Consider the following 16452-nt stretch of genomic DNA (forward strand, 5'->3'; position numbering starts at 1 on the left):
CGCAGGCAAGCTGGAGCCTATCCCAGCTGACTACGGGCGAAAGGCGGGGTACACCCTGGACAAGTCGCCAGGTCATCACAGGGCTGACACATAGACACAGACAACCATTCACACTCACATTCACACCTACGGTCAATTTAGAGTCACCAGTTAACCTAACCTGCATGTCTTTGGACTGTGGGGGAAACCGGAGCACCCGGAGGAAACCCACGCGGACACGGGGAGAACATGCAAACTCCGCACAGAAAGGCCCTCGCCGGCCCCGGGGCTCGAACCCGGACCTTCTTGCTGTGAGGCGACAGCGCTAACCACTACACCACCGTGCTGCCCATTTCCTCAAATGTAATATGGAAATTCAGCATATTAAACCGGAATTTTGTAAAAGAAGCATTAGGGGGAAAAAAATGCAAGCAGAAGACATTATTGGGGGGGAAACAAAGAAAAAAAAGTTAAGACAAAAATGAGGATGAAAGAAAGTGAAGATGTGGCACCTTAATATCAGATAACACCATCGAACAGCTCATGAACGTTCTTTTGGATACACCAAAGATTATACAAACAAAAATAAAAATAAATAAAAATACAATAAAAAGTGAGCTTAAAAATTTTTTTTTTTAATTCCTGATTGTTGGGGGCGTCGTGGCTCAGGTGGATAAGGCACCATACCATAAATCCGGGGACCCGGGTTCGATTCTGGCCTGAGGTCATTTCCCGATCCCTCCCCGTCTCTCTCTCCCGCTCATTTCCTGTCTCTACACTGTCCTATCCAATAAAGGTTAAAAAAGCCCCCCCCCAAAAAAAAAAAATTGTTGAAGGTTAAGCAACACGGCACTGACTTCCATTAATACTTTAGTATCTTTGATATTACTTTATAACACAATTCCTGCAATATAAAGCTTTATTATTCTATCTACATTCACTGGATATGAGCAATCGCATGCTCTGATTGGCTAGTCCACTACTAGGATATCAGCTCATATACTGTGAGTGGAGAAAAACAAAATGGCATGGCGCATCAAGTCAGATACATCACTTTATCAAGTGTTTAAAATAGCTAAAAGAATATAGCCCCCCCATATCCTCTGTTCCATACTCCAGCCCAGTTGGTGGTGGTAATGCACCTTTAAGTTGGTTTACCAACTGAAAAAAAAAAAAAAAAACCTAAAGAAGAATAAGAAGAAAAACAAAATGGCGGAGCGTGTTGCTGAACTAACAGAGGGCAAAATAAAAACTCAACTCAAAAACAAAACTCCAAAAGAAAAAAAAAAGCAACAAAATATGGAATAAAAGTATTTGATGGGAAGAATGCATCTCGTTTTATTTTTCAAGAATTATTATTATAGCATTTTTCACAAATTGCTACCCAGTGGCGTGCACAGATAGACACGAGGTGGTGCTCAAGCACCTGCCCCTCTGCCCTCTGTCCAAAAAAGTGCCCTTTTGAATTTTTTTTTTTTTTTTTTTTTACAGTTTACTGAGGCCAATGTCGACATGATCTTTTAGAAAAGCCGCGGCATTAAAAGCGTGTGTGAAAATAATGTCCCGATGTGTGTCCCCTCCGCACACACACCGGACCTCTGTCTCTCTTGCTCTGTCACGTGAACAAGCGTGCAGTGCATTCAATGTGAGGTTGCAGCAGCATAGCGTCCTGGAAGCCACGGCCTTGTCGTAGCGCAGACAACACATCGGGCGGGCAGTCAGCTCTTCCCCTGCCCCACCAGCCAGGTAACACATGAATCGAGTGAAAATGTATTGTTTGCCCTCTAAGCCCAAGCTGTAATTATTTTGTCGTGAAGTAGCCCGTCGCATACAGAAACAACTGCACATAAGTATTATATTTTTTGCTAGACCATTTTCAGATTTAAGAAAACAAAAATTTATTTTTCTATTTTGTTCAACTAGAGATTCCTGGCAAAGTCAAAAAGCCTTGATGTAATAAATTAACATTAAGTGGTTGTTTTACAGGGGCGGCACGGTGGTGTAGTGGTTAGCGCCGTCGCCTCACAGCAAGAAGGTCCGGGTTCGAGCCCCGTGGCCGGCGAGGGCCTTTCTGTGTGGAGTTTGCATGTTCTCCCCGTGTCCGCGTGGGTTTCCTCCGGGTGCTCCGGTTTCCCCCACAGTCCAAAGACATGCAGGTTAGGTTAACTGGTGACTCTAAATTGACCGTAGGTGTGAATGTGAGTGTGAATGGTTGTCTGTGTCTATGTGTCAGCCCTGTGATGACCTGGCGACTTGTCCAGGGTGTACCCCGTCTTTCGCCCGTAGTCAGCTGGGATAGGCTCCAGCTTGCCTGCGACCCTGTAGAACAGGATAAAGCGGCTAGAGATGATGAGATGAGATGAGGTTGTTTTACACCTTTAAAAACTAAAATGGGTCAGTGGCGACCCGAACACAAGAGGAGGGTTAAATCTCAGACTTTTATAATAAGGTGTTCCACATGCGCAAAAAAGTGCCCTTTTTTCCCCCCAGAGCATTTGCCCCCCAAAATGTCTGTGCACGCCACTGTTGCTACCATCATTTCGCCGGTTTGTTTACATTCTAAGTGGAAACGATTTTGTCGGGCGTTTTGTATAAAGGCTTTATTTATCGAATTTGCAAAAAATTATAAAAATGCTCCATTTCTTAAAAATCCAGTAAATGTGGAGAGAATAAAACAGTTTTTCCGCTCGATCTTGTTGTACACGGCTTATAGCCAACTCGGTGCAATGCGCCTCGTCGGCTATCAGCTCATGCCCGACTCGATTTCGTGGAATAACTTAAATATCTAAATGTATAAACCATGTTTCATGAGGAATTCTGGGATACAAATGTGCAGATTTCTAGAGCTGAACTGGACGTAGAGATAAAGGCTACGTTCACACTGCAGGCTGAAGTGACTCAAATCCGATCTTTTCGCCCATATGTGACCTGTATCCGATCTTTTATTGACAATATGAACGACAGATCCGATTTTTTCAAATCCGACCCAGGCCGTTTGGATATGTGGTCCTAATTCCGATTCCTATCCGCTCTTTTCATATGCGACTTCAGTCTGAACCGCCAGGTCACATTCATCCGACTTACACGTCATCAACAAGCCACAAACGTCACTATTCTGCGCTGAAGTAGGCGGCGGGTCTCTCAAAAAAGTTACAACAACATGGCGCATAATCACGGGCGCAGATAGAGGGTGGGACGGCTGGGATTTGTCCCACCCAGATTTCAATTCACCTCGTTCGGTCCCCCCCGCTTATAGGGAGGAAAAAACGTCTCTGCTGTCTTTCTTTGCATAAGGCAAACCTCACGGAAAAATCAAAAGACTAATTACCATTCGGTTTATTGAGGTGCACAGCAGTGTATACATAGTTGCAACAACTCGCATAAAACAAAACAAAGACTGATATTCGGTTGGTTGAGCTGCGCAGACTGCACAGGTTGCAAGCTTGAGCTTGGTTGCTATGGTAACCCACAACAAGTTTGACAGGCATATTGGGGTTGGTTTGCTGGCAGCTTTGTCCCCCCCAGTTTTTTGTCCCTCCCAGTTCAAAAAAACGTATCTGCGCCCCTGCGCATGACATCAATGCGAGGGACGCTTCGGGCTGTGAAGGTTCTGAATCTTCTCAGTGGAAGGACGCAGAGGTTAGGGAGCTGATTTCCATTTGGGGGGATGCAGCTATTCAAGCTAGATTGGATGGGTCATACCGCAACCGGGCGGTTTTACTTCCGTAAACACTGGCCATGCTCACTGCGTGTGACGTCGTCGTATCCTGCAATGCGCATGCGGAACACTTTTAGGTCGCTTTTCGTTCATACTGAGGATCACATACAAGTCGCATATATTTGTTAATGTGAACGACCTCACAAAAAAATCGGATTTCACAAAAAAATCGGAATTGAGCATTAAGCCTTGCAGTGTGAACGTAGCGAAAGTCCTTACTGACAGCAATGCAATTAAATGAGCAAGAAACACGGGACTGAGACGAGAGCGCGTCCAAGTGAGACAGGAGGACAAAGACCGTCCAGTGTGTCTCACATGGGGGAGTAAAACGAGTGGAAAAGTACATGAACGAAGAGGACAAGAGGTCTTGATGACAAAGCTGTATACAGCGTGTGTGTTTAATGGTGACTCGAGTGCGAGTGGCTGTTCTTACTTGCAATATGGCAGCATGGAGCGCTGGTCTAACAAACACTGGCCGTTAATGCAGAAGTCTTTGCAGCTGTAACAGCTGGGCTGTATCCGGTCATTAGCACAGCTACACAAACACAACACACAGTGTGATTACGTCAGCATGAATGCCGCACTAATCTTCAGACAGACAGAGACGGAGATTTAATACCAGACGAGACGATTTGTACCTGCACACCACTCCATCTGAGGGATGAGAGATGCATTTGCCCTGGCCGCAGTATATGCACTTGTCCAGGCTGCAGGTGGGGCCGAGGAACTTCAAGGGGCAGCGGCAATGCTTGGTGCCGTTGGCAGTCTGGAGGCAGATTCCACCGTTTTCACAGAAACCCTCACAGTGACCTGGAGGAGGAGGAGAAGAGGCAGTGATCAGGTGAAGAAATGGACTGAATGGTAGATCCAGATTCATGATCTTTAGACAAAAAAAAAAAAAGCCACAGTATTTCAACCCCATCAGTTTGTGAACTTTATTAACAAGTTCACAGCTGTTTTCACTGAAACATCGTGATGAAGAATAGAAATCTAGATGGAAAATACTACATTTTGATAAATGACAACTAAAATTTAAGCACGCTGAGGAAAAAAAAAAAAATTTAAAATTACCCAATATTCCATGACTTGGCCCAAAAATGATCAAATCCCCTGACTTTCATTTCTGGAATAGATTTAATAAATAAATAAATAAATCCATGAACCGTGGGAACCCGGTGTGTGTGTGTCAGCTTGGGAAAACCCGTAACAAGTCCAGGCAGCATTTAAATCACAGCAACGTACAACTCCCAGACCGTCACACACAATCATGTCTCTTCAGCAGTGGCGGCTGGTAGTCTTTCAAACAGGGGAGGCTGGTCGGTTACGATATTTCCAGATTTTAAAAGAAAAAAGAAAAAAAACATCAATTTTGCCCATACTCTTGCCTCTGATCTGGCTGATTGTTGGCAGGGTCACAAACTGTGAAATAACAGGTTATTTTGGCCCATTAGCCTACTGTCCAATATACATGATGGTGGTGTTGGGGGGGGTATATTTTAACATTTTATATTTTAAAATTGTGGCATGTTGTTTAAAAATGTATCATTATTGAAAGCAGCTCTTTGTCAGGAACCTCAGCAGTAACAGCAGAGTGTTCTGGAATAGGCACAAGCACTGACCTTGGGGAGCCAAACATAGAGCTGGGTGCCACACATTTCATTCAATGACACTTTCCCTATATTTTACTTATTTTGACTGAGAAATGTTTTATTGACAATTTTGATAACCCTTCACTTTTAATCCAGGTCTGTAGTGTGAAATGTTCTCGGCTGTGTTTTTGTTTAAAAATGTTTTCCAAATTGTAGCTGTGTTTAATTCATATCCAGAGAAATATATATTCCAATATAATATACTCAGCATAAACATTTTAAATAGATTCTATATTTTTGGTCCATCCATGACATATTACTAAAGTAGCCTATTTACTGTTGTTGATGTGGGTCACTTGCTGTTAGCCAATTCACTTTCTCGTACCAGGAGAGCTGAAAGGAACGAGTATTATTCCCTACCTTTTTCACCAAGTCAATTTGAGGCGTTGGTCTACCCTGCTCTTTAATTTTAATTTTTTCCTCGAAAGGAAGACTGGCAAATGGCTTCGCCAAAATTAAATCAGCAATGCTTGGCATCCGTGCGCAGCTTTCTTGCTAGCTGACTAGCCCCCTCAAGTTCAAGTTCAGTCATTCAAACGAAATTTCTGGAACTAAGATAGCAAACTTGACAACACTATATTTACAATGAAAATATATACAAACTAAAAAAGCTGGTAGAAACCGTATGTAATGAATGAAATCGAAATGTAAGCTGATCTCTTACAATACACCACAGCACTTGCGAATCCGCATGGGACTGAACTGAAATTCACCGCTGCCTGTCTATATTTGAAACGAGCTGTCAGTCAAAGAAAATATCCGGCCGCTTTCACCAATCACCAGTCTCCTCGCGGAAAGCTTTGCCATGTCCCTCCCACTGTGAGGCTGGGAGTCCGTGGGCGGGCGTTTTCGCAGTATTTGTCCAATAACCATCTTGCATTTTGAGATTGAAAAGCGCATCGCTCCCAAATGCCATTGAAGTCCACTGAGGCTGGGCTGCATCGCGCTGTCACGAGGGGGAAAAACTCACGCACACATTAGGCGAACTGGGGAAAGTGATAACGGAATGATTTCGCACTGTAGTGGGTTGAGCACATATATTTCTACGATTCTGGATCTGAAATAGCAATGTTATAAGGTCAGCTATAACATAAGCCTAGCGCAATTCATCCTACACGATGTTCGTCATTTTTAGAGGAGGCTGAGCCTCCCTCATTGTCTTAGAGCAATCGCCCGTGCTCTTCAGGCTTTGAGGGATAGAAAAGTAACATGCTCCATGTGTAGCTCTGCCTTTGTTCTCACTGTCGATGGACTGACAGTTTTAACACTAAAGCAGCTCCAGCGATGCATGATCACGGACCCTCCATGATTCTCCACCTTGCACGTTCACTCATTAAACGGGAACTGAAGTCATTTTTAAACTTGCTTTATTTCTTAATTAACGTGTTGTTCAATTACGCTTTCGGTTTTAGTAACCTTACAGTACATCGTGACTCGTATAGGAAACCAATTGCAATTAAATATTATACTTATCGGCCTATTCGGTTTTTAGCCGTGTTGAATTTAGTTCGTTTGGTCCACGGCAGGCGTCGCTTATCCGCGCGATCTTCACGAGACTTTGAAACGTCAAGTGTCAGCGCCGCCATTTTGAAAACCGTTTTCCAAACGAAGTATTGCACAAAAGCGAGTTTAAATGACGCCTACTTTTTTCAAAAACTTTCCTGATTGCTATCAAAACAAACAAAACTTCCGGCTTGATCACGTCAGAGTTCGAAAGAGGCAACGTTGGCAGATGTCGGTCGCTTTGATTTCCGCTGTACGTTTTACTTCTGTCCTACGATGTCTCGCACAGGTCTCGACGAATCTCGTTTACGGCCATTGCTTTCACATATGGACTGATATATTTCAAACACTCATAACTTGCTATAGCGGCGACAAAATAGCGATCAAAAATGCATTCCGATATTTAATAAAATGAGAGAAATAGAATTTTGATAATAAAAAATTTGCCTTCAGTTCTCCTTTAAAGCAGGCCCGCGTTTGTGAACTGGGCATGAACACTTACTATACTGGCACTGATCTCCCAGGAAGCCGTCGTGGCACTGGCACATGGGCTGGTTCCCGAGGCTCACGGTGCAGCTGCCTCCGTTCTGGCAGTAGTCTTGGCACGTGTTCTGGTTACAGTTGGGTCCAGTGAAGCCTGTCGGGCAGCGGCACGTAGGAGCACCTAGAGAGCAGATACATAAGAGAAGGAAGGAAGTTGATCTACTTACAGTTTAGCAATGTCTAGCACGGATACAAAGACCAGCATTCGCCATGGCATTAAGCCTATGGTTTAAGAAGAGACGTTTAGTGAACACGTGTGCGTGTACCGGTGCGTGATGGAGTACAGGTTCCTCCGTTCTTGCAGTAGTCTCGGCACTGATCAATCTCGCACCGCTCACCGCTGTAGCTGGTCAGGCAGCGGCACTTGGGCTGACTGCGAGCGTTCAGGAAACAACTGCCACCGTTCAGACACTGAACATTACACGTAGGGGCTGAGAAAGAAAAAAGCCAAAAGACAAGCGTGAATGAAGAATTGGGGGCGGGGCATGACAGAGGAACCCCTAACCACAATAACACTACGTTCAGACTGCACCCTGAAACGACCCATATCCGATTTGTTGTGAAATCCGATTTTTTTGTTAGGCCGTTCACATTACCAATTATATGAGACTTGTATGCGATCTCCAATATGAACGGAAAACGACCCAAAAGTGTCCCGCATGCGCAAATTGACACGTAATAAGCACATCTACCTAATATGTAAACAAAAAAAAGCGCACTCTTCATGTTTAATGATTTTCTTTTTTTTTGTTTGTTTGTTTGTTTAATTATCTGGTTAGTGTTAAAGTGTGAGGTCTCGTGTGTGTTTTTGTTTCTGAACTGAAATGAAAACGTGTAGCCTGGTAACGAGGGTTGACTCCTAAATGTCTCTCTAATTTCTATATAAGTGCACTACATGTTACTAGGAAGTAATGGATTTTTAAACTCTATATAGTGCACTCGAGCTTCAGTAGGCAGTCATTTGGGATACGGCCGCTGTATTACCAAACTCTTAATTCAGGCTTAATAATTTGCACATATTTATTTCGTCATATTAATAAACTTTTTCTACATTTTTATAAATATTTATTTAGATTGTTTATAGCCAGCTGAATTCTGCAACTTCTCTCAGCGCTGGCTCAAGGTGCAGAAACACCAGTGCAGTTTGCGATGGAGATGAGGCGAGACCTGGCGATGTGGTTTTTGTGGCGGCGGCGGAACTCGCACAATAATCAGATTAATGTGGGCAGCAGACTAATGAGACCGAAGGTGTCAAATTACTGGAAATTTCCAGAACAATCTTATAATCTTGTAATACAGGATGGTTTAAGTTATAAATCAGTTATAGAAACTGTTTTATTTAATCAGGCTAACAGATCAACATCCAGGTCCCTACCAAATCCACCATTAGCTTGATCAATTCTATAAAAGTCTATTTAAATTCTGAAAACTGTACAAATGTTGTTTTCCACCAAAGAGGCGGGATTAGCCAACGCAGAATAGTGACGTTTGTCTCTTGTTGATGACGTGTAGGTCGCATGAATGCGACCTGTCCGGTCAGACTGCAGTCGCATGTGAAAATATCGGATATGCATCGGAATTAGGACCACATATCCAAGCGGCCTGGGTCGCATGTGAAAAAATCGGATCTGTGTCGTTCAGATTGTCAATAACAAATCGGATACAGGTCGCATATGGGCAAAAAAAACGGGATATGGGTCGTTTCAGGGTGCAGTCTGAACGTAGTCTAAGAGAACGCCGGCTTGCATCTGACGAGGCGTTTGGACGGTACAGCTCTAGCGAGGGCAGACAGAGGCAGGACTTACCGACGGGGGCCTGAGTGGCTGGAGGCAGTTCCACGCACGTGCCGTTATCAGCCACGCGGTCATTAGGGCAGGTACACACAGGACCACTGGGGCTGAGCAAACACAACCACTCACACTTCTTCCTGTCGCATGGGTTCGCCACTGAAACACACAGAGAGACAGTGTTGGACAATGAAGTGTTAAAGCAACAACGATCTCTCTCTTTCTCACACACACACACACACACACACACTTACTCTCGGGCTGTTTATAGCGGTGGTAGAGCACGATGTCAGTGGCGTGGTTGATGCCTGTGGTCAGGTTCTCCATTGTGCCTCTGCCGAATTTGTTGACGCGGAACACGAAGTTGTTGATGTAGGTGACGCCATAGATGTAGTCCTCAAAGATATCGATACTGAACGGGTGGAGCAGATCTACAACACACAGCCATTTTTAACCACTAGTATGACATTTTAGTTAGTGTTTCTAAAATCAGCACCATATTACTGTCAAAACAGAGCGGGGGCGGTTTTCGCTACTCAACGGTTTTTGACGTTGGATACGGCCACCACAGGGTCCGAGCCGTCCAGACGCACGCTGCCGATCACAGACAGTTTAGCGTCGGCCCAGTACAGGCGCTCGTTGAAGTAGTCCACCGCCAGACCTGTGCACAGAAGGAACGCATGCTACCTGAGCCAAATCATACACACGTCGTTGGAAAGACCACCACATTCCTTCTGCAGTTTATTTAGCTAAAAATTAACGCAACAAGCATGCAAACTGATAATGCGGCAACTTGTTTGAGCAAGGCTTGCTCTCCAAAAAGAGGAGATTTGTCCTGAAGAGTCTTGAAAAAGATGTACACACACACACAGTGCTCAGCGTAAATGAGTACACCCCCTTTGAAAAGTAACATTCTAAACAATATCTCAATGAACACAAACAATTTCCAAAATGTTGACAAGACAAAGTTTAATATAACATCTGTTTAACTTATAACATGAAAGTAAGGTTAATAATATAACTTAGATTACACATTTTTTCAGTTTTACTCAAATTACGGTGGTGCAAAAATGAGTACACCCCACAACAAAAACTACTACATCTAGTACTTTGTATGGCCTCCATGATTTTTAATGACAGCACCAAGTCTTCTAGGCATGGAATGAACAAGTTGGCGACATTTTGCAACATCAATCTTTTTTCCATTCTTCAACAATGACCTCTTTTAGTGACTGGATGCTGGATGGAGAGTGATGCTCAACTTGTCTCTTCAGAATTCCCCATAGGTGTTCGATTGGGTTCAGATCAGGAGACATACTTGGCCACTGAATCACTTTCACCCTGTTCTTCTTCAGAAATGTAACAGTGGCCTTAGATGTGCGTTTAGGATCATTATCATGTTGGAAAAGTGCAAGACGACCAAGGACACGGAGTGATGGTAGCATCTTCTCTTTCAGTATAGAGCAATACATCTGTGAATTCATGATGCCATCAATGAAATGCAGCTCCCCGACACCAGCAGCACTCATGCAGCCCCACATAAGGACACTGCCACCACCATGTTTCACTGTAGGCACCATGCATTTTTCTTCGTATTCCTCACCTTTGTGACGCCATACAGTTTTGAAGCCATCAGTTCCAAAAACATTTATCTTGGTCCCATCACTCCAGAGTATAGAGTCCCAGTAGTCTTCATGTTTGTAAGCATGGGCCCTGGCAAACTCTAGGCGGGCTTTTTTGTGCCTGGGCTTTAAGAGAGGCTTCTTTCGTGGACGGCGTCCATGCATGCCATTCCTCTGCAGTGTACGCCGTATTGTGTCACGGGAAATAGTCACCCCAGTTTGGCTTTCTACTTCTTTAGATAACTGCAGCGAACTTGCATGTCGATTTTCTTCAACCCTTCTCATCAGAAGACGCTCCTGTCGAGGTGTTAACTTCCGTGGACGACCTGGACGTCTCTGTGAGATGGTTGCAGTTCCATCTTTCTTAAATTTCTGTACCACTTTTGCTACAGTATTCTGACTGATAAGTAAAGCTTTGCTGATCTTCTTGTAGCCTTCACCTTTGTGGTGTAAAGAAATTATTTTCTTTGGGGAATTCTGAAGAGACAAGTTGAGCATCACTCTCCATCCAGCATCCAGTCACTAAAAGAGGTCATTGTTGAAGAATGGAAAAAGATTGATGTTGCAAAATGTCACCAACTTGTTCATTCCATGCCTAGAAGACTTGGTGCTGTCATTAAAAATCATGGAGGCCATACAAAGTACTAGATGTAGTAGTTTTTGTTGTGGGGTGTACTCATTTTTGCACCACCCTAATTTGAGTAAAACTGAAAAATGTGTAATCTAAGTTATATTATTAACCTTACTTTCACGTTATAAGTTAAACAGATGTTATATTAAACTTTGTCTTGTCAACATTTTGGAAATTGTTTGTGTTCATTGAGATATTGTTTAAAATGTTACTTTTCAAAAAGGGGGTGTACTCATTTACGCTCAGCACTGTATATAGACAGAGTGTTAAAAGCATTCACGTATGATTATAACAAACAACTCATCCACTATATCACCTCAGTGGTTTGATCCCATTAGTAAATGAGACTCATTTTGTCCAACTGACATTATTTATCATGATGAAAGCACACGATATGAACAAAGAGAACCAAAAACAAACCGCAGCATTGATGCTCGTACGCTACCACCACCTAGTGGTAGCTCAGTAATCAAAGGCGACTGTCTATTTTTTCCCCCCTTTTTGTTTTTTTGTTCATTTTGACTATTACTAGCTATGGCATTGGATTCACTGACTTCTCGGGCTTGAAACGCATCAGACTCACCTGTGGGCCACTGGAGGTTCTCGTGCACCAGCGTCTGCCTCAGAGTGCCGTCCATGGCTGCAGTCTCAATTTTGGGGTGATTTCCCCAGTCTGCCCAGTACATGGTCCTGAGTTACCAAATAAAACCCAGCATATAGATCATCATTATTTCAAAATCAAACCATATCTATATTTAATTATTCATTATTCTCATACACACACGTCCCCATTTGCATTATGTAAATCAGGGGTGCCCACAATATTTTGATTCGCGAGCTACTTTTAAAATGGCCATGTTAATATGATCTACTCGGACTAGGTTGTTACCACTACTAGGCCTACTATGACTACTAGTACTGCTACTACTACTAATAATAATAATGACACTTGTTTTGATTTATAAACATTCATATGCAATTTGTTTAATAATATGCAAACATGCATACAAAAAGGTGACTGAAATTTACATTCAAATTATGTTAAATGCATAAGCTTTGTACTCCTAAACGTATTTTTGTTCAAATCACTGTTAACTTTTATAAACCGCAAACTACTAATAAGTAAACATGAAACAAGCCCACTGTAAAAAAAAAAAAAAGGGCTATGTTTAGAAAAAAAAGTTAAATGCATCCAGACAGGCATTGTAAACCCCAAAACATTTTTGTTCACATCAATTGACTTTTGTATAGCCTGCTAGACAGAGATTTGACATTTACATCAATTTTATATAAAAACATATTTCCTTCTTTTATATTTTTTTTTAACCGTGGAACTTAGCAACAGCACAACATTAATACATAGCATACTGATGTAGGCCCTAAATCAGATCTTAATCCGATGATGATCGGCACTGGAGGGAGTCAGAGAGGGCTGCATAGTCCGGACAGTAGCTGCTGGTAGCGAGCCTCAAGCAGGCCTCGAGATGATCGTCGGATATACTGGAGCGGTATTTGGACTTAATGATCTTCATATGCGAAAAGGCCGACTCGCACAAATAAGTGGAGCCGAACAATGCGGTTAAGGAGGTGGCACATTGCCGCATGTTCGGGTACTTCGCCTCCGTGAGTAAATTCCAAAACGGCCCATGCGCCCTGGACTTCAACTCGATGTCAGACTGCAGCATCAGCATCTCGTCTTGCACGGCAGACGTGTTCAGCTGAAACAGTGCCGCAACTTTTGAGGCGAGGGAATCCACCTCAGTATCTTCCCCGAATGGGTGGCACATGAATGTAGCTAGTGGCTCGAGCAAAGCAAAGTCTTGAAATCGCTTCTCAAACTCTGACTGGAGAATTTCAATCTGCTCAGTGTAGCGCGCACTGTTAAGTTGCGCAAACGCCCTCCCTTGCATCTCCAGCTCCGAGGCGAGGTTTCGGAAGTTTCCTAAATCACGGCGCTGCATCTTTGAAACCAGCAGTTTCATTTTACTGGTTGTCATGGTCACATAATGTAACATTTTTTTTGACGCAGCGCTTGGCTGACATTTCGCTTCAGGGAAAAAGCGAATTTGTTTACATGTAAAAATGACCACGATGTTTTTTTTTTTTTTTTATTTCATAACAAATATATTAATATTTACATATCAATCATGAGATCTACCATCCCTGCCTTCGAGATCGACCGGTCGATCGCGATCGACGTAGTGGGCACCCAGGATGTAAATGATATATTAGTGGCGTCTAATATATTTGCAAGAAATACAGTACATTACATACATTTGTTTTTATTAGATATATTTATTTGCAAGAAAATATCTCGCAAATAAACAAATTGAGCTAAAAGTCGGTCTTTATACCTGTCTTATTTAAAAAAAAAAAAAAAAGCTGCCTGTTTAATTTGTTCTTGACGATATAACCACTAAAGTGATAAAAACACACGGGACTATTTTTTTTTTGGTCAGGGAGGCCGCCATAACTCCATCGTGCGTGCGTCATTTTCCGCGAGCACAGCAGAGGTGTCAGCGGGGCGAAGTATTCCGTCAGGGATGGTTGGAGACGGGTGTAAGTGCTGAAGATCTTTATAATAAAGAAAAGTGCAAACAGTCCAAATCAGCAGGCGTATATCGCGAACGGTAAAAAGGGCAAAAGGCCGAGCGAGGCACAAACAGACTATCATAAAGGCTCAAAAACGAGGAACAGGAATCAGAAACAAGTCAGAAAACAAGGCTCGGTAATGTGTCACAACAATGCAATACTTCGCAAAGTCAGTCTGCATCCTGAGTCCTTATATAGGCGTGCTGATTGCGCCTTAATCCTGTGCACGTGTGCGTCATTCACAGCACACGTGCGAGTCAGTTTGGAGCGCGTGCTGTCCGGAGCGCGCCTGAGAGTCCTTCTGTTGTGACAACTAGACTATAGGATAACATTATGGTCTAGCGTGACTTCTCGGTCAATTTGTTTGCATTCCTCCACAAAAAGCATGGCAATGCCGTATTAGAAAAGGAATCGAAATAAAAGTAGTGGCTAATTTATTGCCTGTTTATTTAAAAAAAATATTTACATGCTTATCTTCCATCCGTTTGATGCGCGACATGGTATGCTGTCATGCGGAATCCTGTGTCACGCAACGGCACCCTCGTTTTCGTCTCCTAATACAGCCATATATCTGGTTAATAAACTACGGCCGCGCCCAGGGAAATGGCCCAACGGACTGATGTTACAACTTTAACATGTTTAATTAGAACATCTTGGATTGATAACATTTCATAACCCCGTAATTTGAAAATTTCCTGGCTAATCGCTTTAAAGTACTGTGTGTACATTTGACTTAACAGCACATTTCTCCAAAGGTCATCTCACCCTCTTGGTGGATCCACAACAATCGCATAGGGCTCATCGATCATGCCCGAGATCAGCGTCTTCCTGTTTTGGCCAGTGATCTGGGCCACCTCGATGACATCTCGGCCCGAGTCTGTCCAGTACAGGTTCCCAGCCACCCAGTCCACAGCAATGCCTCTGGGCGTCTTCAGACCTGGGATCTGCACCAGAGACACAATTCAATAACATACACCAGGGGTTTTCAAAGTGTGGGAGAGTCAGCCCCCCTCAGAGAGCAAATAAACAACAGCGCCCCCCTCACAATTTTTGTTGTTGCTATACTTAATGTTCCATTCGTATTTAAAAAAAAAAAAAAAGGTTGTTGTACACATTTTTATTTTTTTCTTTTACACATTTTAAACATTGTGCTTTTTAAAACATCTTTTTTTACACATTTTAAACATTTCATAGCATCGTTAGCTAGCACCTCTTGGCAGACAACACACTGTGGCAGTGGAGCATCTTCAGATCCAGTCCATGAAAATTCAAACTTTAAATAATCGTGGTCATACTTCCTTCTTTTTTCAGTCCCCCCAGGATTCCGCGGGCCTTTTTTGTGATTGTTGCGGGCTAAAATGTCTGATGTTGCGGGGGGGTTTCCAAAAAATTGCGATGAAAGTTGCGGTGTTTTTTAGGTTTTTGTTGCGATTACATTGCGGGAGGAAGTGAAAGTTGCGAGAAATTGTTGCGATTTTCTCTTTTTGTGATTAAAATTGAGTGATATGTTAAATATTAAGTTATTACTGAAAAACTATTGGTAAAAAAAAAAAAAAACAAAGACACTGAGAAATGGTCCTATAAACAACTTTACCAATATAAAAGATTACCAGGACTACAAAAATGCAGAAAAATAGGCTTTACTTATCCAAATGCTCCTGTTGGTTCAAAAGTTAAAGTGCAGAGAACCTCACAGCACAACATGAAGTTACCTTATAATATAATATAAATGCCTCAGCTTTCATATAAGAAAAAAAAAAGCTATTAATACTAGTACTGTGTGCAGGCAGTCTCTCCTGAAGACTAAATTAAACAATAATTATAAACTAATAAAATAAATGGCTCAGGCTTCATAGAAGAATAAAAACAGTTGAACAGAATCTCACAGTATGATGCTGAAGCTGCCGAAACAATGGAAAATAAAATACCATTTTGGCAAAAATGTTGTCATCCATTAATTTCTTGTATTAAGTAAAAAAATAATGTAAAGTGCACACAGTCCTTCACTGTAAACATAACACACTTTCAGTAACAGAATTTAAGCCGACATAAACACTGACGTGTTGCCAGATACTGCTGACGTTTTCCAGCCCAAAATATGTTCAAAACCCACCAAAATGCACTTAAAACCGCCCAATCTGGCAACACTGCGTGCATGCTGCTTCTCTTGAACGTATACACGGAAGTAAGGCGGAAGGTCGTTTGTCGACGTCACCTCAAGACGACGCCAACGATTGGTCAAATTTGCGGGAAGGTTGCGGTGATTGGATATAATTGCAACACCGCCCTGAATTCACGGGGATTGGTTGAATTTGCAAATCGCAACATCGCGAAATCCTGGAGGGTCTGGTTTTTTGCTTGGCCCAGACTCTGTCTCCTCACTCACTGTAGCTTTAGGTACTAAAAATCGATCCATTTTGTCTCTGGT

General features: G+C 42.7%; 1 protein-coding gene across 2 annotated transcripts in view; it reads right to left on the minus strand.

Annotated features, from left to right (window-relative positions):
- The window catches only part of lrp1ab (low density lipoprotein receptor-related protein 1Ab), a 348035-nt gene that overhangs the window by 12026 nt on the left and 319557 nt on the right, over nucleotides 1-16452 (minus strand). For both annotated transcript variants that reach the window (XM_060937437.1, XM_060937436.1), the window contains 9 exons: nucleotides 14790-14968; nucleotides 12016-12122; nucleotides 9721-9840; nucleotides 9434-9610; nucleotides 9198-9338; nucleotides 7659-7823; nucleotides 7352-7513; nucleotides 4336-4507; nucleotides 4131-4232 (listed from right to left, as the gene is read on the minus strand). In XM_060937437.1, the coding sequence (XP_060793420.1) occupies nucleotides 4131-4232; nucleotides 4336-4507; nucleotides 7352-7513; nucleotides 7659-7823; nucleotides 9198-9338; nucleotides 9434-9610; nucleotides 9721-9840; nucleotides 12016-12122; nucleotides 14790-14968 (1325 nt within the window). The remainder of the gene's footprint in view (nucleotides 1-4130; nucleotides 4233-4335; nucleotides 4508-7351; nucleotides 7514-7658; nucleotides 7824-9197; nucleotides 9339-9433; nucleotides 9611-9720; nucleotides 9841-12015; nucleotides 12123-14789; nucleotides 14969-16452) is intronic.

This window comes from Neoarius graeffei, chromosome 13, assembly GCF_027579695.1.
Source record: "Neoarius graeffei isolate fNeoGra1 chromosome 13, fNeoGra1.pri, whole genome shotgun sequence".
Taxonomy (NCBI): Eukaryota; Metazoa; Chordata; class Actinopteri; order Siluriformes; family Ariidae; genus Neoarius; species Neoarius graeffei.